The 23,090-nt window shown below is 43.1% G+C and overlaps 1 protein-coding gene across 3 annotated transcripts in view; it reads right to left on the bottom strand.

Annotated features, from left to right (window-relative positions):
• Positions 1 to 23,090, bottom strand: part of BLVRA (biliverdin reductase A) — a 31,695-nt gene that overhangs the window by 3,072 nt on the left and 5,533 nt on the right. For 2 of the 3 annotated variants that reach the window (XM_075493705.1, XM_075493708.1), the window contains exons 2-6: positions 10,411 to 10,538; positions 8,555 to 8,674; positions 7,825 to 7,922; positions 6,290 to 6,397; positions 5,370 to 5,541 (exon numbers count right to left, since the gene is read on the bottom strand). In XM_075493705.1, coding sequence (XP_075349820.1) covers positions 5,370 to 5,541; positions 6,290 to 6,397; positions 7,825 to 7,922; positions 8,555 to 8,674; positions 10,411 to 10,529 — 617 coding nt within the window. In that variant the 5' untranslated portion in view covers positions 10,530 to 10,538. Of the gene's footprint in view, positions 1 to 5,369; positions 5,542 to 6,289; positions 6,398 to 7,824; positions 7,923 to 8,554; positions 8,675 to 10,410; positions 10,539 to 15,567; positions 15,666 to 23,090 lie in introns of all 3 variants that reach the window. The other variant, XM_075493706.1, reaches the window with a different exon arrangement.

The raw sequence follows: 23,090 nt of genomic DNA, 5'->3' as shown, positions 1-23,090 counted from the left end.
TATTTTGTGTATGATTCAATCACAGCTAAACTCACAAGGCCCTCAATATGTAGTCATTCCTCCAGCAAGAATAAATTTACGTCACTCAGTACATAATGATGACCCAGGTGCTACTATGCAAGCTGAACACCACCCCTTTAGGATGAGCTGGACAGACGGCAAGTTCACTCATGCAGACACTAGCATCCGTACTCTCTGAACTCTTCAAAATACGTTCCTTTCTCTTCACTGGGAGCACTGAGTTGATCCTAGAGATTACACCAGAAGATGTCAATTTTGCCTGTTTTAGATACCTAGACATTCAGGCAGGTCTTTCTTCATCACAGCAAAGTCCTGTCTTATGCCAACGTCATAGCCACAGTCTCCAGGCCAAGCATTGGTGGTGTTGGCTATTGACTGGCATAGCTCACAGGTCCTTGCGCTTTCTTCCTCAACTTCGCAGTTTGGCTGAGGGAAGAGGAGCCATGGGACATGCTGCATCGCTTCAGGGGTCTTAGCAAAATCCCTGGCCCAACACTGCAAATGCTTGCAGAGGCTTTGAGGAATGGTCCTCAACACCAGCCACAGCCGTGATCCTCCTTTCCTGCTCTTTTGTCAAATGCCTAAACCATGCCATTACCTTTCTGCAGCTCATTCATCAGCACTCACTACTGCCTGTGTTTAGAGGATGCACATTATTTTTCTTTCTTAGTTATTGATGGCCCTTCCACAGTCCTTTATGGCCCACTTTAGTCTGCCACTCACAAATTACGAGGGCATCAATAGCATGGAAGAATAAATTCTGTCTCCAAGTACTGCCCATTAAATCTTCAATATCGTTAGATCTGGAAAGAAAGTCCGTGTCAGTCTACCCTGAACACATTCTGCAGAGCACTCAGCTTAATGATTCTGCACCTCTCATCTTTTATGCTTTAGGATCCAGTTTCTATATTCCCATCATTATATCAATTATTCTTTGCTCACCTGTACTGCCACACACACACATCCCCCTACGAATTAAGCATGGCCAGATGAACCTGACTGAACAGAATAAAACAACTGGAGAAAAAAAAAAGGACCCAAATCACAGCCCACAAGAATGCACCAAAAAAAATCCTCAGAAGACTAATAAATGCAAAGACACCATGCATTTCAGGAAGTCCCAAGGCTAAGTGTCACTGCAGGCCAGAAGGGTGCTTGAGGTCCATATCACTTGGTATTTTCTGTGTTCTCATACTCCTTCCCCAAGGTGCCGGCTGTTGACCTCAGTCAGAGGCAGGCCACTGAGCAAGCTGGGTTTTGCTCTGACTCTACAGAGCCGGTTTTATGTTCTTAGGATAGCAAACAGCCACAGAGGATTCAGGCCACTGTTATTCAAAGCTGCTTTATCTCAGGTAGGCAGGTATGAAGAAACCACTGGGCAGGCATAGGCAAAGATCTCCACCATGTAATAGCGGGGAGTCCACAATACGATCCAAAATAGGCAGTGTCAATGCAGGGTCACCTCCCTGGGGTGATCTAGAGCAGACCATGATCAGCCTCAAGCATATGCGTTCTTCTGCTCTAGCTTGGGGAAGCCACTGAACCAGAAGCACAATCATGCAGAGCAGGCAGAATTTAATCAAAGTGGTTAAAATGACTGATTTATATCAGTGAGCAGGAAAATGCTGGGTTTACTAATAGATTTATCTTCTTCTGCAATTGGATTTTTGGTTATTTTCCCGAAGAGAGGTTGATTCTACTTGATTGGTAACCAAAACATATTAATTTTTAATTAACAACAACTTCTGCACTAAAATTAGTCCTTTTTTTACTACAAAGATATGTACGCTGCAAGTCTGCACATTATTTAAGCAATTTTGTAGCTTAAGAAACAGGTTTGTATTTTATGTCAGAAAATTGTAAAGGGCTGCTGGTTTTTTAATAGATAATTCACCCATTTTCATTAAAGATTTGTATCAAAGTATCATCTGGCTATGGATATAGTTAGTTATTTAGAAGTGTTAGTAGTGTCACTTAGAAGCAACAAATCCAGCATTTTTGGTAGCCGAATAAAGCCACATTAAATATGTTGGACAGTTAAAGAAGAAAAAGAAAGTTTAACCAAACACTAACCAACCACTCTTATACTGACTTTTTACAAAGCAAGCACTATCTGCAGTGAAGAAACCACCCTGACTTTCTATGGTCATTCTCTCTTTCCAGATTTTAGACAGGTAGAGCTTTCCTAGCTACATTTGATTCAGAGATTGGAAGAGACTTTCTACTTTTCTCATTCCCTGTTTCCTCAAATAATGAGTGGCCCTAGTTGGACTGTGCTAGCTCAATAAACGAAAATTAAGCGAACGCTCTTTGTACCTGCAGAAGAATTAAGCTGGTTTCATGCTTGAAAGAATTCTGGGTCCAGTCAGCTTAATATTTTATGCAGCAACTTCTGCATAAAGCATGTATTACATGATTCTTTTACGGATGTTCAATTTGAAGCTATTTTATTAGACTTTGTAATCTTAGATCTCAATAAAAATATCATTTCAAATGTTTATTGTCAGAATATGTGTTCAGAAAATGTCTTCAATTTCTTTTAAACATCTTCCTTTTCGTGCTTTGAAAACACCAATATTTTTTATTTACCATGTAATCAAAAAGGGGCTACCTTACCTTGGATGGGAATTAGACAATTAGACCCTACCCTTAGTTAACACCAAAAGAGACATTGCCCAAATCATTCTCTCTTCAGATTGCACTAAAAATTCATTTTTGACACTTATTGAATCCAAGCTCTGTAATCCTGGGACAGGAACTGCAGTCCGTGCTGTCAGTGGAGGTTTGGCTTTTCCTGGATTGCTCAATGTTTTATCACACAGAGGCTGTCAGCTCAACTGTCTTGGAAACACAACAGAGGCAGGGGTCATCTCTCAGATAGCTGGGTGTCAGACGTTAACGCACACCTCCAAAATCCACCCAGAGACAGATGAGCAGCCAGTGCAGGCTGTACAGCAGAGACCGACTATAGCCTTTGCACAAATCCCTGTTTAACAAGCAGAACACAGGCTCCTGCATTCTGCACCTGCCGTATTTTCCAAGGCAGAAAATAGGCTGAATTAACCTGATTTCTCAAGGTTAGTGTATTCATGTCTTTCAAAAAAGGATGGGATAGCTCTCAGGAAAGGTGCAGACCTTTCCCATCCTTCAGCAAAATAAAGGTTGGGCAAATTAGAGCCGTAACACCACCACCATTACTGCTGGGCCATAACTTCACTTGACGGAGAGTGGGCCAAATTCTCTACTGCTGTAGCTCCACTGACGTCAATGGGGGAAGGTCAGCAGGAAATATGGCCCCACCACCGAACAGAATACAGGAACGCTATGTGACTTTCCAGCTGGCGTAAATTATCCCAGAGGCATAAAGCTGACTGTCCCCGAGGTCATTAAAAAGCTCATGGTGACAAAACACTTACTGACCCATACAAATAGCAGTGGGCTAAGAAAAGCCGGTATCTGTTAGCGGTGTAGAGCAGGAAAAAAACAGAAATCCAGAAACGGTTCTGTATCTAGCAAATATCATACATAGCAGCTGAGGACTACCTAGGAGACAGGACAGCCAGGGAAATGTTTAAGCCACCCGCTAGTTCCACCTGCTGGAATTAGTTCAAAATCTCACTCTATATAGATCTTTACAGCTACTCGTGTTACTGGCAAATTGCTAAGAGGGTAAACAGAGCTTGTATACCAAGTTCTGTCCTCTCACAACAGCATTTTAAAAGGAATTGGAAATGATGTTTTATTTAAAGAGAGAGGAAGATTGCTAAGACAAGATGCTAATCCCACAATAAACTGCAGTGGGCTTGGTAGGACTGACTGATAAAATGCTTAACTAGACCTGCGGTGAAACTAACAGTTCAAAGGAGCCCTGATTATTCACTCCCCAAATAGCTAGCCCTTCAGGTTATTACTTTGTTAACTAAACACTTATCTAAAATTCTTTAAGAAGTACGCATTCATGTTTGGTGGGGTTTTATTTTTTGTTGTTGTTGGGTTTTTTTGTTTTAAGTGTTCTAGCAGTAAAAGTGCAACAAAAAAGGGTAATTTATTACAAATGAAGATAGGCCAGAATATTTTCCCATGGGGTCTTATTTTCCCCTGCTCTCCCTAGTCTTCTCATCTGCCTCTTGTCATATGCCCATGAGGGGGTCATCTGTCTCAAAGGCAGAGCGTGCTATATGGACAAACAGGAGTGAAGGGAAAGGAACAAATTGTTCCATCACCATTCCTACCTCCTAGGAAACATACAGAGCTTGGGTAACTTCTCTGTACCTCTTCATGTCAGACAATTCTCCAGTTGCATCTATAGCATGCAGAAAACTGCTGTCATAACTAACGTCAACCTATCTGAAAGAACATGACCTCCATACGGATGGCCCAGAATGACCAAACCAGAGAGTTTCCAGCAAAATACACCACCAGATTTTGGACCAAGTTGAGATCTCAATCCACAGTATGAAACACTGATGACTTACTTCATGCTCATATAATATTTAAAAATGTTCTATTTTATAGCAAGGCCATTAAAAATATACTATTTGATAGCATGGCTATTGTTATCATATAATAAAAGGGAGATCATACTCATTATTATAAAATGCATCATCAAAAGAGTTTTCTGCAAGAAAGTCATAGTGCAATGACTGGAAAAAATGACAAATAATCCTGGTTGCTGGATTCTCGCTCAGCCTGACACACTCATGCAAGAAAAGCAAAAAGACAAGAAATGAGAAACAGACTGTTGTCCTACTCAGGAAAAATCAATGAAACTTCAGGACTGCAGATTAGGCATTAGTCAAGAGCAAACTCTGCATGTTGGCCTTTCAGTAGTTTATTATACTTCTGCTCAAAATGTGTAATTTTCTCATAACCTCCAGCTAGTACTACATATTAGCACAAACTTTGTAGTGCTATAAGCTAAGTATTATAACTAGTGCATTACCTTTTCAAACAGTCATATCTTTTCAACCTTTAAAGAAAGGTTAGCTTTCAATGTACAGCTAGAATGTTTGATGCTAAACAAAAAATATCCTGCCTCTGAACAATTTTTCAGAGTGCAAGAGAAAGGTCTTTTAGTCTTGGGCATGGTAAAATGCATTATGGGCCCATTCCTACATTCAGACATCAGAAAAGAGCTTTTAAACCTCCTCGTGCTCTTCAGCAGACATTGTTTAGTGTAGGTCTTTTTACAGTGATTACTATAGAAAGCATTTTCAGGTCTGTTTCTCTTGTACACTTTCACGCCAGCATCCACCCATTCTGTTTCCACAAGAGGAAGAGAGGATGCAGGACTCCTGCAGATGATACCTGAGGAGCCTGGCCCACCTGCTGCCACAGCCATTACTCACTTCTTGTTTGCCGTCTGAAAGTGAACAGTCATTCTGGAATAATTCTTATCCTTCTGCTTTTCTCTGGTGGCAGAGGTAACAGTGAGGTCTCCAAAGAGGTCAATCAGCCAAGTCAGTCGGGCAATTCCACTGAAAGCTGGGAATCCTGCTTTGTTTTCATCAAGGACGCTACCTGGTGCAACAGCAACAGAAAGTCTTGAGAAATGGGAAAGAGAATAATGCCCTCTGCCTAGGAAAGTCTGAAGAAACTACACTGTTGCAAGCTTAGAGACCAGGGTGTAGAAAGCCCATGAGTGGATGGATGGACTGAGTAGGAAAGTCAAACAAACATGGTCAACCTTGAAATGGATCAGGTGGTGAGCTATGACAGAGAAGGCTGCACAAAGTACATATACAACAAACCCTTCAGGACATGTTGAGGACAGGAGGGTGTATGTGGATTCAACAAGGGAATAAAGTAAGGAGAAAACAATGGCTTGAAAATCTCTCCCAGCTCTTCTGGGGCCAAACACCAGTACGGAAGACTAAAGGTCCTCACTACAAACTGGGACACTTCCTCAAGAGTTCATCATCCTCTCTGAGACCAATATGAATGAGACATTGGTCACTACCACCAAAGTACAGAAGGGATGAAGAAGTGCCCTCTCCTACATACAACAAGGCACGGGCTTGCATTCTTCACCAGATGGCAGAAAGAGATTAGCAAAGCAACAGCCTGTAGAAGACAAGTGTTAAGGCAAAGGTGCTTTCCAGACAATTCTGTAATTTCATGGAAATATCCACAACTAGTACCTGTGTCTCTAGTCAGTTTATAGACAGACTCTCGTCTAAAAGGACTGAATGAAGCCTGGAAGGACTGGCATCCCTGTGGAGCAGGCAGACAAATCCAGATGGACTTTGATTTCCTCACAGCTACTGACCTGTGAAATGCAATGTTCCCTTCACCAGGTCTTTCCCAGCCACCTCTTTTTTCAGCTGCTTGTACTCTTCAGTCAGAAGCTCAATGTGTTCCACATGGAGTACTTTATCTGCCATTAAAAAAAAAAAAAACCCCCACCAAAAATCAGGACAGATTAAATAAGAGCTTTCTGTGTGAATCAAAGGCATGTCTAAGCAGTAAAGGCTTCACCAGCCACCAGTGGGAACTCACTTAGAAATGTTCTCATGCATGGCTGGCAAAATGATGTCAAGAAGAAAACCAAACACGGACCCTGTGCTGAGGCATCAATCTGGGTTAAGGATTTTCAGGACACAACAAATATAGAGACTACAGACTACAGAAACAGTAGCCACTATGTTTAACAGAAACTCTGTAATGAAACCCAATACCCAACTAAGGCTGAAACATGAGTCTTCAAAGTAAAAGACGGATTAATTCTTGGCCTCTTTCCCCTCACATTTCCTTGTTCTGCATTTTTCCTCCCAGGGTAGTAGGAAAGAAAAAGGAGGGGAAAAAAAATAGCATAATACTCAGACCCAGGTTGTAACAATATGTTAAGAAGTACCTCCCTCCATTGCAATTAATTGGGCTACTTTGGAATAGAGGCTATCCAATACACATTGAATGTGGCCCTCATTCAATATGTGTTTTTCTGGAAGGTTTCCAGGAGAGTCATTTTAGGCTGCTGACAGTAACTGCTGCTGCTTCAAGAGAAGGGGCATAAATTCTGCTCAATGGGAAGCCATCTGGCAAGCAACAAGGCAGTAAGTGGTGTTGGTACAGGGAAACAGCAAAGTAGAAATCCTATACCTCCGGTGTTTTAGGACAAAAGTCACAAAGGAAATTTTTAAGAAGCAGTGGTATAAATAGTGCAGCTTGTCCAAACGGTTTGCACTCTGCTCCTGCCCAGCCTTGTTCTGTTCCTTGCAGTCCCATACATCCCCACTGGCCTCAACTGAACTGCCAGCTTCTGACCCTTGGCACCACAGGGATGGGACCACACGCTTTCCAGAAATAAAGAGATTTTGCTTAGAGACAAGCTGTCTTTCAGACAGGGATGCCTTGCTGGTCTACAATAGCATGAGCAGCTGTGTGTGACCAGCACGTCACAAACACTAGAAGCTAGGAGAGCTGTTTTCAGTTTTATTTTCAGGGAAAGAGAGGACAGGGAAGTGCACAAGTCCAATGGCTACACTCATTAAGTGCTTTACTATCACTGCGACCGAAGTTTCCTTCTCTAACTGCGACAGAAGTTTCCTTCTCTAACTGCATTCTTAGCGTCACAAGCAGAGACCAGTGCTTTTGTGAGGGCAAACATACGTTACTCTTAGTCTTGACATTTGTGTGTTTATTACCCCATTGGCACATGTCTTAAATCCTTAAATCCTCTGAGACAGGCATACTCCCCTGTATGTCATGATTAATAGTAGACTGGAGCCCTGCCTTTGAGTTTCATGCCTTTGGTGCTACCAAACAGGTAATACTGTTTACACCTTTGAGAACAAATGCCATTACCTTTCTGTTCAGCCATCTCCCAGAGCTCACGGGCCGCCTTAGCAGACAAAGCCATGGGGTACTCAACAAGGACATGTTTCCCAGCTTCTAAAAACATTCTGAAAGGGATACAAGATCAGTCTTTAAAAAGTAGATCATCGTAATCATCTCTCGCCACTGTGCAAGCTGCTTCTCATTCCCACAGTCAGCCCCATATGGAGAAAACCACAATGCGGAGTAACAGAAATAAATGGCAAGTTTCCTAGCAAGGATGGTGTGGTGGCTACATCACACATTTAAACACCAGGAGAGCTGGGTTTTAATTCTCCTTTTTCCACAGAATTCCCTCACTCACCTACAGCAAGTCACTAAAACACCACAGTGTTGAGCACTGCAATTTCTAACTTCCAGACACTTGAGTGGCTGGAGTGGGGCACTGGAGTGCCCTTCCTCTATATAATCTGTGAGGAAAGGTTTTGAATCCTGTTTTAAGCTGCCTGTCCATCAAATACAGGCCTAGAGGTACTCAATTGGAATTACTTGGGAAATGAATGCATCTTAAATCTTACTCTCTTCCAGGACTTATTAGGTGCTCTATGGAACTTGCTATCATTCACTTCAGGCTTCTAGTCTGGCAGTCTCTCCTCCAGTGGCCACATCCTCTCCTGCAACAGCTTTACACAGCTCCTCTATGTTTCTAAATTACAGGGGAAAGGGTGGGAAAAAGGAAAAAAAAAACACCTCGAAATACCTGATGGTTTCTTCATGGGTTCTGTTCTCTGTGCTGATGAAGGCTGCATGGATCTCTTTGCTTCTTAGAGCATCTTCCAGGCTAATCTGCTTGGCCTCATTAATGTTGCCAAAACTTCTCCTGTGTATTTAGCATAAATACAACCAGAGCATAACCATCACAGTCCATTCTCCCTAACTGCATGTTGTGCAGCAGCACTTAGAAATTGTTCCCATGGACCGCTGTCTCACTGAGTTCAACCAGGGTAGAACAAAGGCAGCTTGTAATTCAGAAGTGCACAAGCACTTACAGACAGAAGTGGAGTGCACAAAAGAAGAAAACAGATGGGTCAGTGTATAGGTGGTGGCATCAGTACAGAAACTGTCCTGCTATTGAAATGTAAAGTGCTTTTTGGTTTTGGTGTTTTGTTTTTTAATAAGCATGGTTATGAAAGCCATTTTAAAAGAGTGACTTGAAAGAGGACAGTGCTCCTATGGGAGAACTTCCCACCATGCTGGACAACATGGGCAAAAGCACTTGAGTTGGCAGGGCCACATGCAACTACAAGAAGTACGGACAAGCAGGAGAGGGACAAAGCAGATGCTTAGCTATAATGGCTCATACCTTGCAACACACACACCATGCCAGTGCTAAAGGGAAGGCTCTCTTGGCCACCACCCTGAGCACATCTCCACCTGAAAATGAAACACACACACTCCCCCCAAAAGCCCTTTGCATTAGTAAAGACTGGAGCAGGCACCTTGACAGTGTTAGGATAGGTGACAGACAGCACGAAGGTAGGCCACAAGCAGGACTTGAAAGCAAAGACAGGGAATGTTTGTATGTGATCGGAATGCAAAGAGCAAGGTAACATATCCAAGCAAGCTGTCTGTGAACTGTGCATTTCGATAGTGCTGTTTCTCAACAAAAGTAGTGGAAACCCTCTCTTTAGTGTTGTTCAAGGCTAGCTGTAGCACTAGCAAAGGCATCAGGGAACCAAGAGTGTATTTGGCAGGGAAATAAACTGGATGACCTAATAGGTCTTTTCAGTCTCAAACAACCCTGACTGCATGATTTAAATATAGCTGGAAAAATACATTCACAGCCTGAGATCCATACATGTACCGCCTAACTATTTAAAACCTTTATGCTCTGCTGTTATGGGGCAGACAGCCTAGCAGGAATGCTCAGATGGAGGTATATGCGTAACACAGTCCTGCCAAATTTCCATGGCTCCAAGCTAGTGAAAAAAAACTATAAAGTTGCTCTCTAAGAGGCAGCCTTACTATATGTATTAAATTATGAGATCTTCTTTAAAGACAACTGCAGGTCCGGTATTTGGTTTAAAAAAAATAAAATAAATTTTAGGATGAAGTTGCAGTGCTAGGAGCTTTACAACACATGTTTTTTAAAAAAAGTTTTTAAGAACTTTGTAAAACGTCTTATGTTTTTTAAACATTTCTATAAATTTCATGCAGAAGTTAGGTCATTAGTGTAATTATTGTCTGTACCATCCTAAGCCTACAGGAAATTTCAGTCAGACAGAATTGCATTTCTTTTTATCACACAGATCCTGCAGCAAGAACATCTCTCAGCTTTTATTTTAGCCATTTCTGCAAGGTATCTCACTAAGGTAATCTATTTGTTCCCTCTTGCAAAGCTTTCTGTGCTCATTTCCTAGCTGCCACTCAGAATGACAGGCATATTTGCATAAACTTTCCCTTTTCAGACAGCCTTAATTATAAGAGAAATATGAAACTTCGGATATTCATCCCCTGCCCCCCTCAAATAATAGTCCTCCACATGGAAAGGCAAGTGCACCAGGAGAAAGAAACATTACAATTCCATATGAAACACGCTAAGATGAAATTTCTAACCTGGATACAAATCCAAAGAGTTTCAGGTGCTCAGAAGGGCTGGAAGGCATCGGATTCATCAAGTCTCGGATCCGTGCTAAGCCAGCAATTCCAACTCCAACCACCACAGTCCCAAACATTTTGTTAACCTGACCAAAGGAAAAAAAAAAAAAAGCAACATTTTTTTCTTTTAGCAGGGAGAGGAGCAGCTGGGAGGGGAGGTGGGAGGATGGATTACTCTTGAACCCTGCTTTCATACAGCCAAACCTTATTCAGATGTCAGCAACCAGCTAACAGAGAAGTGATGCTATAGGCTACTGAGCTCACTCGCATCCCATTGAAATATGGTCAAGCGGTTCAGCCTGTCATAGGACTGGTCTTGAGACTTGTATTTAACAGCTATTATATCACAGTTCCGGCACAAAGTTCTTCCTTTCCGTGAATAGAAGGCAAACTTCAAAAGTGAGACATTCTTCTATTTATATTGCCGCTTCCATGATGGAAAAGAGCCAAAAGGTTCTGCAAACCCAGCAGAGCTTTATATAAACCCTGCTGACTTCCTGAGCGTCTGCAGCACAGCCTGCTCTGGGCTGCCACACATTCACAGTGCACAGCAGCATAGCCGGAATACTTTGGGACAGGAAGCAAAGAGCATCTTTTCTTCCCCCATGTAACCACTGGCATGTCCTACAATGTCAAGATGCAACCAACCATCTGATAATTTGGTCAAGATGCTTGCTTGACATTTCCATGCATGAAGAAAGCTCTGCCATCTCTTTAATGACAAGCAGGCACGTCCTCAAGATTTACATCTCCCAAAAGCACATTCCTGCCACAATTGCATCATATGGAGGACGAGCCAGGTATTGCACTTGCTGGCCAGGCTGCTGGGCCACTGGTAATACATTCTCCTGTTGCTTTTATGATTCGCCATTGATTTGCGGAAGCACTGGGCAACCGGTGTAACCTTTCAAACCTGCACTGTTCCACCACCCTGAGGACTAGCAACACTTTGTAAAGTAATTTTAAGACTTAACAGGAAAAATGGCCTAAAATGAAGCCAAGTCAGCCCCTCTGCATTTTTTGTTCCTTCCATCCTATGACAGGATCCCTTCAAACTCTGTTTCTTGTGTTTAGGTGTTCTCCTTCCTGCCACTGCCGATCCCTTCACCTGAGTGAACTCTTTCGATCGCTTCCACTACCTGGCTGCAGCCCTTCAAATCCTTCCAAGACTTAAATGGATAAATGGACAACCCCACTTCACTCCTCCTTGTGCCTCTTGTCTGAGAGGACCACAGTGCAGCAGCACAGCCGTAAGTGGCTGTTCTGACAGTGCTAGAGGTTGACAGCTGCTAAGAAATTACATCGACTAACACAAATTAAAAAAAAATAAAAGAAAGCCCCTCTCCAATCACACGTCATGTCTGGATTTTGTTTTTCTCTAAGCTCCTGCCTGCTTATACATTCCTGTCAGTGCTGAATTCTGCTTACTTTATACATGCCAAGAGGGTACAAGGGTAAAACACACAGCAGCGTGTTTAATATAAAAGAAGAAATGAGCGATATTGGAAGAGTTCTCTAGGGGGATTACAGTGACATGCCATTACCAAATACTTGAGGTATAACGTGATGACACTGCTCACCAGGGAAGAGAGATGTTCAGGGCTGAGAGAGAGAGGGGAAAAGAGGGTAACATAAACACACTTTTTAACATAACCACTCATTTTCAGTTCCATCCCTAGGCAGAGTCCTGGTCTGGGCTCTCAATTACACTTGCTTTTCTCTAGGGCCAAAGAGAAAAGAGACTGAGACTTGCAGAATGATCTCAGCTGGAAGGAGCCCCTGGAGGTCACCCGATCCAAACCCCACTCAGCCGCACCAGGGCCACGCCGAGTTCTGACTGTCCCCACAGATGGGAATCCGGCAACCTCCCAGGGCCCCTGCTGCAGCGTTTGACCACCCTCGCAGCAAGAACTTCTTCTTAATATCTGCTCAGAGTTTCCTGCTTTGCTTTTTGCCATTTCACTGCACATCTCCCAAAAGAGTGTGGCTCCATCTCCTCTACATCCTCCCATCAGAAAGCTGCAGGCAGCAATAATACCCTCCTTTACCCTTCTTTTCTGGAGGCTGGACAAAGCCAGTTCCCTAAGCCTCTCCTCGTTCACCATCTGCTCCAGCCCCCTGACCATCTTGGTGGCTCTCCACCGGACTCGCTCCTGTATTTAACTTATTTCTTGTACCAGGGTACGCAAAACTGGACACCACTGCAGGTGTAGCCAGGTCCTGTTGGCTACACTCTTGCTAATGCAGTCCAGGAGACGGTTGGCCTTCTTTGCCAGAAGAGCACACTGTGGCCTGAAGTTCAACTTGTCCACCAGAATCTGCAGCGCATTTTCTGACTTTCCAGCCAGGCAGACCCCAACCTGTACTGGTGCACAGGGTTATTCCACCTTGGACAAGGGACTCTACGTTTGCCTTTGCTGAACTTCATGATGTTCCTGTCTGCCGTTTCTCCAGCCTGCCCAGGGCCCTCTGGTGTATTGACTACTCCCCCCACTTTGATTTCATCCACAGACTTGCCAAAGCTGCTCTCCACCCTACTGTCTAGGTGGTTAATAAAGACATTTAACAGTATTGAAGATGAGCGCAATACTTGCCCTTTTCCAGTCACCAGGATCCTCCCCTGATTGCCAAGTGGCTTCACAGAGACATTAACCAAGTCCCTCAGCGCCCTTGGATGTACCTTGTCTGATGCCAGCGGCTGCTGTACATCCAATTAGCTCAAGAGCTATCACCGTCTTCCTCTACTGTGGGTAATGCTATATTCCCACAGACTCTGTTAACAGACTCAGAAACCTGGGAGGTGTGAGGACAGACCTTACTAGTGAAAGCCGCAGCAAAAAAAGGCATCAAGTATCTTTAATCTCCTTCACCCCAGCCCCACTGAGCAGCAGGCTCATATTTTCTCAGCCTTTTTTTTATTGCCAATGAACCCAGAGAAACCCTTCCTATAGCTTGTTCCGGCTCCAGCTGAGCTTTGCCTTTCCCAGCCCTGTCCCTGCAAGCTTGGCCACTGTCTCTATGTCCCTCCTGGATAGTCCATCGCAGCTTGTGCACTTTATTTTTGTGTTTGAGCTCAGTCAGGAGGTCCCTGCCCATCCACGCCAGCTTTCTGCCACGCTTGGCTCTGCTTGCAGCACGCTGGAGTGGGGCACGTGCTCTGGGGAGGTTGTTCCTGTAGATCAACCTCATCCCCTCTGCCCCCCAGGGCAGTCTCCCATAGGACCTTGCCAAGCAGAGCCATCAAAAACCAAAAAAACTGCTCTTCTGAAGTGTGTGGTTGCAATTCTTTAAAATTTAGATTCATAAAGGGCTCCAGTGTGAATCAGGACCAGGTCAGCAGAGGTTTAGAAGCAGTCCAGCTGGAGAGCAGCTGATCAGGGGCTTACTTTAAGTTCAGAAATTTTCAAGGTTACTGGAGTGTTAAGCTGTTAATATTTGCCTACTGCCTTTAGCAGGATTGGGAGTGGGAGTCGCACAGCAGACAAATTCCCCTGAAGCTCCTACAGTCATCTTGTTTCCAAGAACTGCTTTTTTTTCTGGTGAGCTGCTGACCTCCGCTTCAATGAAGTGGAGAAGGTAGGGGAGCTGACTACCTCCTTCCACTGCCAGGAACAAAGAACATCCCTCGGCAGATGCTCGGGTTGCTGAACATGAACATTTTTGCCTCTCCTTTGAAAAACTTTCCTAGTTTCATCTGATGAACAACTTCTGACCTCCCCAAAAGTCACATTTAAGAGAAGCAAGATGATTTCAACCTAGGAACAAAACCTGTTACTATGCAACCTGTTGCCATAGCAACCAGCCATTAGGTCCAGGTCAAGGGTTTTCAGGCTAATACGGTATCCACACGGAAAGAGACAGCTACTAAATGTACATTACAGAACCTCTGCTTATGCGCGTAGCTAAGAGAAAAATCACTATGTCTGCATCCCTGCTGCTGCTTTTTATAACCCTCATTTTGCTCACACAACAAATCCTGGAGCTGCTCAGGGCGAAAAGTAAATTAGATGTTTTTTGGAACTGTCATGAACCAGGTAAGAGCAGAATAGAGACTATTCATCTGAGAGTCCAGATGAATATATGAAAATTTACTCCTTAGTTCAAACGTTTACACTAGGATAACAGCTACAGTTATCTTCCAAGTACAAAAATGATGAAAGAGGAAGCCCAAACCATAAACTGCTGTGCCTGCCTTCCATGCCTTTTTCTTAAGATAGGTGACCTTGGTTAAGGCTTTGACAAAAAGATTTCAGAGGCATTTTCAAGGCTGCTGAACTTTGGCTCCTATCATACTGAAAAACTGTACAGTAAGTGATATAACAGTACATCAGCCAGCGTCCAAAAGCATTTTTCTCCACCCTTTCCTAACTGGCTGTATGAAAGCAAAGGGGTTGGTGAGAAGATTAGAAAGGGATGTCCTTCATGCTCACAGCTTGTGACTGAAGAGTGCCTCCCACCACCCAGCAGCAACCGCCCTGGTCTGGTCGCAGGCAGCCCTGCCAGCCCCACCAAGGGTCCCCTCTGAACCGGGGCAGGGAACATGGCGGCTGCCGACTGGTGCGGGGGCTCTTCCCCACTGACAGCCAGAACAAGTGGCTCCTCTTACTGAGGGAGATGAGCCCTGCATGACACTGAGAAGCAGACCCAAGAAAGGCATCTAGCCGAAGATCATTTATCTTACACCAATATATCATCGTCCCGTCACCCTTCTGCTCTCTGTTGAGGTTTCTGTGCTTGTGCTGCTTATTTCCTCCATTGAATAGACTACTCTGTAGCAAAAAAAGTGCTCTATACCCAAGTATTCTTGCAAAATCTAGCAGTAAAACAGGAATATTCGGCAGCAAAACGGGCAATGCCCAAAGGGATCGGTCACCCAGCAAATGTGTTCCTCCCCAGTGCAAGCACAGTGGAACTTCAGTCCCTACATCTCAAAACTGCTAATGCTCACAGAGGTAAACTTTAGGGAAGTGAGGCTTACCTCTTGTTTTTTGCAACATCACTAAGGCCACGCAAAGCCAGTGCAGAGGCAAGATAAAAGGCTGAACTTAAGAATTATCTCCCGTTCAAGAAAATTTTTCATAGCATATCTAGACGTTACAGGATGAGATCGGGTACCTTCTCTCATGATAAATAGAGAATTTCAGTAAGCCTCATGCATTCTCCCTGCAGCTTTCAAAGTCTTGTTCCCACAGGTATGAATGAGTGACTCACATCTGAAATCAAAATATTTTGCAATCAATGTCACCTGCAATAGCATAACAGTGATGTGGGAGTCTTTCCTGAAGCACTCCCAGCCTGGTCTTTTTAAGTGTGCTACTTCAAATGACTACCACTTTACTGCCACACGTATCTTAAGAGTAGCATAAACCTCGCAGATGACTACTTAATCTGAAAATACTGCTGTCAAGGTTAGTTCACTTTTATATACTCAACAGTTGAACCATTTCATTCCCACAGTAATTCTTTGGCAACTTTCACTCTCTCCAGCACCCCCTTCTATACCTGTCAGATCTTTGCTTACATTAAATCTGTAACTCTACTAAACCTGAGTGCTGACATATGTTGTCATTTCCTTCCTGCCACTTAAAAATATACAATACAATCCCTACTGACCTGGCAGCCACCTCCCACTGCTCCTAAGAGTAAAGGGTGACTCATATGGCCAGGGGCCAGCAACTGGGGAGACTGGGACTCAGGGGCAGCTACTGGGCAGACAGTGTCTGAGCCCAGCTGCTGGAGGGATCCACCTTGTACATATATGTATATTCTCACTAGCGGACCTCCATCCTGCTCAAACAGAGAGGTGATCAGGATGTGGCTGCTGGTGCTGTCTGTGTTCGTGTGAGTGCTCTGTCTGCGATCTATGTGGCTGGCCACGTGCAAGTGTATACAGGGTATATATATGCGCTGTGTGTACATCTGCTGACTGAGAATACGTTTTCAGCCTCACTACTGGTTGGACCAGGGGCCATGGAGCTGCGCAGCTTTGCCCCTCTCAGGCTGTTGGATTCAACCCGATATTTTCCTCTAACATAAACCAGGCTGGACCGAGGAAGTTCTCCAGAGCTCCCTTTGCAGCAGACTTGTGGATTAGACGTCACAGAAAATGTTTTCTCTTGTTATGGCAGCAAAGCCCTGAGATTGGGGTTGCAGCATCTTCCTCAACAGACGTTTTTAGGGGAATGCTGGACAAACAGCAGCAGTCACTGTAAAATCAACAAGTTGAAACCTTGAGGTCCCTTCCAGCCCTATATCTCTGATTTCAAATACCCAGAGCCCTGGCAGATGCTGTACTCGGGGTGTTGGTACATGTTATAGCCTGTGCCACCACATCTTACTCTCATATAAGACGCATCTGCCTGGAGCAGAGAAAGCAGAAGCTGAACAGTGTGGCTTTTGTTAGTGTTGTTTTTTAAAAGGGAAGAACTGCACAAATGCTCCAATTTAGCAGCCTATTCAAAGGCATAAATATCCTCTGTTCTGCAGGAAACCATGCACTTTAACCTGTGTATGTGCTGAAGTACCTTTGGGAAGCAGACCCAACACAGGTCCCGCTAATCCTAACTAAAGGCAGAACTTGAAGAAAAGGGAAAAATAGAAATGGAGGCAAAGAAAATAATTGTTTGAATGCTAACATGCCGGAGCGGGAGTTTGTGTTTTTGCTCTGCTTTTGCTGCAACCTAGAGATAAAAGTAAAGTCCTTCTGCAAGAAAAAGACAGTCAGGAAGGCAACCCCCAACACTTTTCTTTTTACTTCTTGTTAAAACATTAATTGAACATAAACTGAGAGTCAGAAATTTTCTCAAAAACGTGCCAAGACCATTTACAGTCTCCACATTTCAGAGGAAAACAACAGCACCTAGAAGTTATATAGCAACCACAGACATTTTCCTTGAGAGTTGTTCGTTACGGTCCTAAGTATCAACCCTCCCCAGCACTTCTCCATCTGTCACACCCATCTCTCCAGCTATCACAACCCAGGCCACAGTTTCCTGGCAGGCACGCAGGCTCTGGTAGGTGACTTACACCTTCGAGGCACCAACTCTAGCAGAGGTCTTCCAGCAGAAAACTGTCTCTCATCCTGACTGGCACCACTGTACCTTGGAAACAGCCAGAGCGGGCTTTTCTTCCTGGCTTTTAAATGCCATTTGAACAATACACCTGCATTGGTTTACATTTATGTGCAGGCTTATTTGCCTGGGCTTGCTGATTAAATTCTGGTTTTCCAGTTGGCTGCCAAAGCTGAAGTTGATATAGTTATATTGAGATATGGCCAGATGCTGTGTTACAGCTGCCAAACAAACACCTTTACTATATACAGTGATGGTTAATAATAAATGACTGCACTTGTAACTGATATACTGTCTCCAGCATTAATACTTAAGTAGAAAGGAAAACTTTTACTAAAACATACTTCTGCAACTTAACTCTAACTCCGGAGTCCCCAACAGCCCAGACTCCTGTCACAGTGAGGTTGCTCTCCACAGCCTGCAACTCCATACTTGCAGCAAAAACATGTCACAAAACTAATCTAAAACCGTGAGAGGTACTGGAAGAATCTGAAGATCTGTTTTTAATATAGGACGTATTCCACCCTGTGGAGGACTGAATCAGAAGCGCTGTGACGTATGTGCAAGGGTATGAATTACCATTTTGTCCTGTTCTCTGTCTGTAGTCACCCTTTGTGGTTCAGATTTGGTTTAGTCTGAAGAGCAAAAACAAAGGCAAATAACACTTTTGAGGTGGAGTCCCAGAAACGTGTAGAGAAGCTAAGTCCTCAGTCCGCCTCATTTCGTTTGAAACTCTGAGAGCCAAATTACATTTGGATATACCTACACTGCTAAGGCTGAAACTATCCAGGAAAGAACCGAGTCTGCTTTGGGGCACCTGAAAAAAATTAAGAGGAAGACATGAAGGGCTCCCCTTTTTCTTTTATGAAAATATCCCCTGAAAGAAAAAAACCCAAACCCTTAATTCTAATGTTAAGTTTCCAGGAACTACTCTGGAGTGAATTACAGAGAGCCTTGTGAAACTTCTGATGGGTAAATAAACAATCCCACATAACTGCAGCCTCATCACAGCTATTCTTCAACCAAAAGGCAGCTTGTACGTGGCTAATTAGTATATGACTAAAGCAGAGAGAGCCACAAACAGTCCCAAAATTTTTTTTCAGGCTTTAATGTGCTATAACAATTTATGAAAGTGAATTTGTCCATGGTGGTAGAAGGAGAGTGTTTTAACAAGTGACTGTCAGTTACTTTGGAGTAAAGTGCAATTTTAGATGAGCACTCAGGAGAATGAGCTATGGTATGGAGCTATCAGCAATTCACAGATCCTAATTTTCCATGGGATCAAACTTCTTGTTTGATCTTTCTTGTATTACTGCTTTCTTGTATTACTTTCTGTAAAACTGTACTGTAAAACTTTCTTGTATTACTGCTACAGTACCAGTCTGTGCCTGAACACAGGCTAGAGAAAATAACCCTGAGGAAAGCTAAAAATGGTACTAACTCAAAGAAAAAAACGGCATGAAACACATCCTCCACCACTTTTTTGACTTAACGCCCATGTAAACACTAAAGCTATCACAGAGTTGAACTCTACCAGGTTCCTGTGGACCACAAACCATGTCCCCTGGCTTCCCTGCAGGGGAAGCCACCAGAGTAAAGTCTCCGCATGGCTAATCAGCTTAACACTAACTACTGAGACTCTGCTTAAACATCTGTTTCACACAAAGACATTGCTGGTTTGTGCTGACTCTTACACTTTTTAAAATTGAGAGCTTTTCATGTTCCATTAAAAAAAAACCAGGAGGACTACTCATCCATACCTGCATTTTTGGGAAAACTTTACTCAGACCTAATCACAAGACGTGTAGCTGACAGGGCAGGGAGCTGAGACATACCAAATAATCTCAGCGCATTCCCTTCCCTCCCTGTGCTGCTCATTTTGTTTTCCCTGTGTCACCTACCGAGAGAAGAGGCTTCTCCACCTCACTGGATAGGTTCACAAGTGCTTTGCTGGTAAACTCCAATTGCAGGAGTGGCTTCCAAGCCTTTGCTGTGATACAAATGAAAGTGATGATAGACAATTACAGAAAAATGCTCTGAAATACTTTCTCAGTTACTGCATCTGCTCCTGAATTTGCCTGCAGTCCTTTCTACAAGAATTTTCTTCTTCAGAGGGTGTCACGAATGCAGAGCTGGGCTGGGCAGAAGCAGGGAAGCTGTGTTTCCAGGCTGTGTTCCTACCTTCTCCCAGAAAGAGGTGACCTACTGGGAGATTTACCGGGTGACCTACAGCAAGCAAATCACATCCCATTTCCCTGTCAGTCCTCCCAATTCCAGAACTGGGGAAATCTCTCTCTTCTGTAAAGCACTCTCAGACCTACTGATGGTAAGTGCAATGTAAGAAGTAGGTATTATTACAACCTCTCTTCTTTGCTGTAGGAAATCCCACACAGATCAGACATCTAGAAAAGGTGGCTGTAACTAAGGTTTGTCTTGAAATATCTATATAATACAATGCCATGTAATGCATGACACAAAAATATATTTTTTCTTTCCTTTCTCTTCCTGTTAAATTCATCTGAAACCCGAACCCTATAAGCAATTACATGCATGCTTAGCTTTAATTGCAAGTAATCCCCTTGATATCAATGTGAATACTCCTACAAGTACATTAAGAAATAAGAGCTTTTGCTGTTTACTGTAATGTTAGTAGGCACAAGAACAAAACACATATCCAGCCACAAGTATGGTCTTTTAATGTCTTTATGGACTCAACCCAATAGATGATACCTATCTTCCAGTCCACTAAAGGTCACTCCGTGACAGGCTGACCTATTTTGAGAATTCCCAAAACAAAACAAAAAAAAGCATTCCTGCTACACACTGCAGTCACCATAAAGATACTGCTTACCATGGCTGATGAAACCCTCTGCCTCCATCGTTAGCATGATGGCAAATAGTAACACTGGGGCCTGACTCATACTCTCTTCAGAGCAAACAATATACACATAAATGGTAGCTGGTCAGACAAGTGCATTTTTTTAGCTGACTTTCTCTTCCCGTACCCCAGCAAAAATGTTTTCACCCTTCTAAAATAAATTGAGAGTGTTTTTAATAACTAGATTAAGATAACTTGGGAAGTAGATAAAGTTTTGCATAACGCTGTAATCTTAAAAATGATGCATGCAATGGCTAACACCTCTGTCATTTTGTCAGTCTACCACTCCTCAGTAGGGCCTGAAAAATGCAGTGGATGCTCTCCATTCCCATTAAATTTTAGAAATCTACCAATGGCAGCAATTGCTTGAGAGTAGGAAAAGAAATAGCTCTTGAATTAAGATTAACAATTGAGATTACTCAAATCCCTCTTAGCTTTAGAGCTCAGTATTTTTCATGTTATTGGGCATCGCAACACTCGAGAATCCTACAGGCCAGCTACTAGCCTGCTCTCTCATGAAGAGTTAATCTGCAATTCAATGTGATTTAGCACTCACGTAGTCCTGACATGCTACTCATCTGTTAAAATTGTCCCAAGAAACTGAAAACACCTTTACCAAAATATCAGCCACTAGAGGGGGCATTTGGTATCCTACTCAAATCATACTGGTAAGAAAGTTAATTTAAAAAAAATTTAAAAGGTTACAGAAATGCTGTAAAAGCATCTTTCCCACAGTACTTCAACTGCACATTAGGTCCCATGCAAAGTTTTAGGAATAACAATGCTTTTTTTGTGTATAACCAGACACATTGCAAAAGCAAACTTCACGTCTCCCCTTCCAATTCCTAGGTCTACCCCCATCAAACCCTACGATTTCTACAAGCAGAGAGGTGGTTTTATATGTCAAGGAGATGGCTAAATTACCCTCTAGTTTTTATTTGCCTGTACAGTCAGACAGCTCTGAGCATGCCTAAACCTGAACCTTCAAGTGTGCCAACCTAGAGCCTGACACGCTCAGGCTCACACTCAGGCTTGACAAAAAAGCAAAAGAATGACCTACAAAATGGTTTTCCCATTTACAACTGTCTGCCTCTTTACAGATCCACCATCACCAGATTTCATGTTCCAAAAAGTCTCCAAAAGGACCTAAAAAACAGCCATCAAGTTGGGTCCAACTGCAAGCAAGGCAGAAGATTGTACTTGGCTCAAGCCACTCCAACAACTACTAATATTAAAAAGTTGTCTAAAGAAAAACGAATACATATTGCAACTCCCAGATCAGGAATTCCTGTCTTGCATATGGATGTGTAATGAATACAAAACTCATTAAAAATTATAACCTGACTTGATGGTTGGGTCCACGCAGTAACAGTACCTGGAGAAGGACACAGGACAATCTATGGTTGGTTTGGGACCAGTAAAGCTGCTGGCAGTGCCTACCGAACTCATGACCCCCACCAAAGTCTCTGTAAAAATAGCTATAATTGGTCAATAGGCTTTAAAAAAGCCTTTACTCCTCATAATCTGCCTTCAAAGATGTGGGAGCTTGAAGGTTTTAGTGAAGCTGAGTGTCTGCTCAGAGGAGTATTTTAAATACACAATCTGTTCAGAACCAGCATGGCCATGTAATCAGGACAAAACAACCAAGTACCACTCTTTTAATTCCTCTGCCAAATGGATCTACTTAATGTGGACCAGTATTTTATTTACAACAACTGTGGCTGAACAAACGGATAATATCCCGCCAAAGGCAGGATCTGCACAACCGCCTAACTTTGCAACAACTAAAATAGCTGCTGCAAAGGTTCAGGAGCAGACAATACTCAGTCCACTGGATTTTTTCTGCAATATTTTGAAGTGATTTAACAGTCACTCTTATGAGAGTTCTGTCCCCTCCTCAAGTTCATGCTGTTAACTGCACTGTCCCTTTAAGTGACCAAAGAGGTCACTGAGTTCTGAAAGGAGTGGCTGTACTGAACCACCACCATCCTATGTTACCAATGGTAACATTAAAGATATTTTAAAATGTAACAGCAATCCTGCTCATTATTTTATTCAGTCTTGCAGCTTTTTAAAATCTCAGTCTAAATCCCTTCTTTCCTCCTTACCTTCTGCTAGCGTAACTCAACAAAGCATTTTGAGGTTCTGGGAAAGAAACTCACTGTATAAGACTAAGATCTATTATTTAAGTCATTCACACCTCAGGGATGACTGTGGCCTCTCCACAAACGGGGTTTCAGACAAATCATCTCTTTTTTTATCATTAGAAATGGAAAACACAAAGCATCCTACATTAGTATCCTACATTAGTATCATAAACACAAACACTACACGTGGATATTTGTAAATTGTCACTGTTTTATAGATGCCTGCCTTAGCTATCGGACAATAAATCTCTGTTCTTCCCTCCCATGGTCAGACTTGCGTAGATAAAGGCAGCAATGGAACCTCAGCAGCTCGGAATACATAACTGATAACTGTCTGCAATGATCCGTCCTCCGAGTCCACTTGGACCCTTTGGCTTTGGTTAGGATTAAATTGAGTCAGAGAAAGAGCGTTTCACAGTGTGGCCAAACAATGGCTTGTGAGCCAGACTTACAGGTCACAAGCCGTTTGACTACACTTGCTTTCAGGCTGGATGTTTTTTCCTCCTGACACACGGATTTTAGTTCTGCAGCCTGGAATAGAAA

Source organism: Mycteria americana, chromosome 2, assembly GCF_035582795.1.
Source record: "Mycteria americana isolate JAX WOST 10 ecotype Jacksonville Zoo and Gardens chromosome 2, USCA_MyAme_1.0, whole genome shotgun sequence".
NCBI classification, from domain to species: domain Eukaryota; kingdom Metazoa; phylum Chordata; class Aves; order Ciconiiformes; family Ciconiidae; genus Mycteria; species Mycteria americana.
This window is presented reverse-complemented; position numbering and strand designations above follow the sequence as displayed.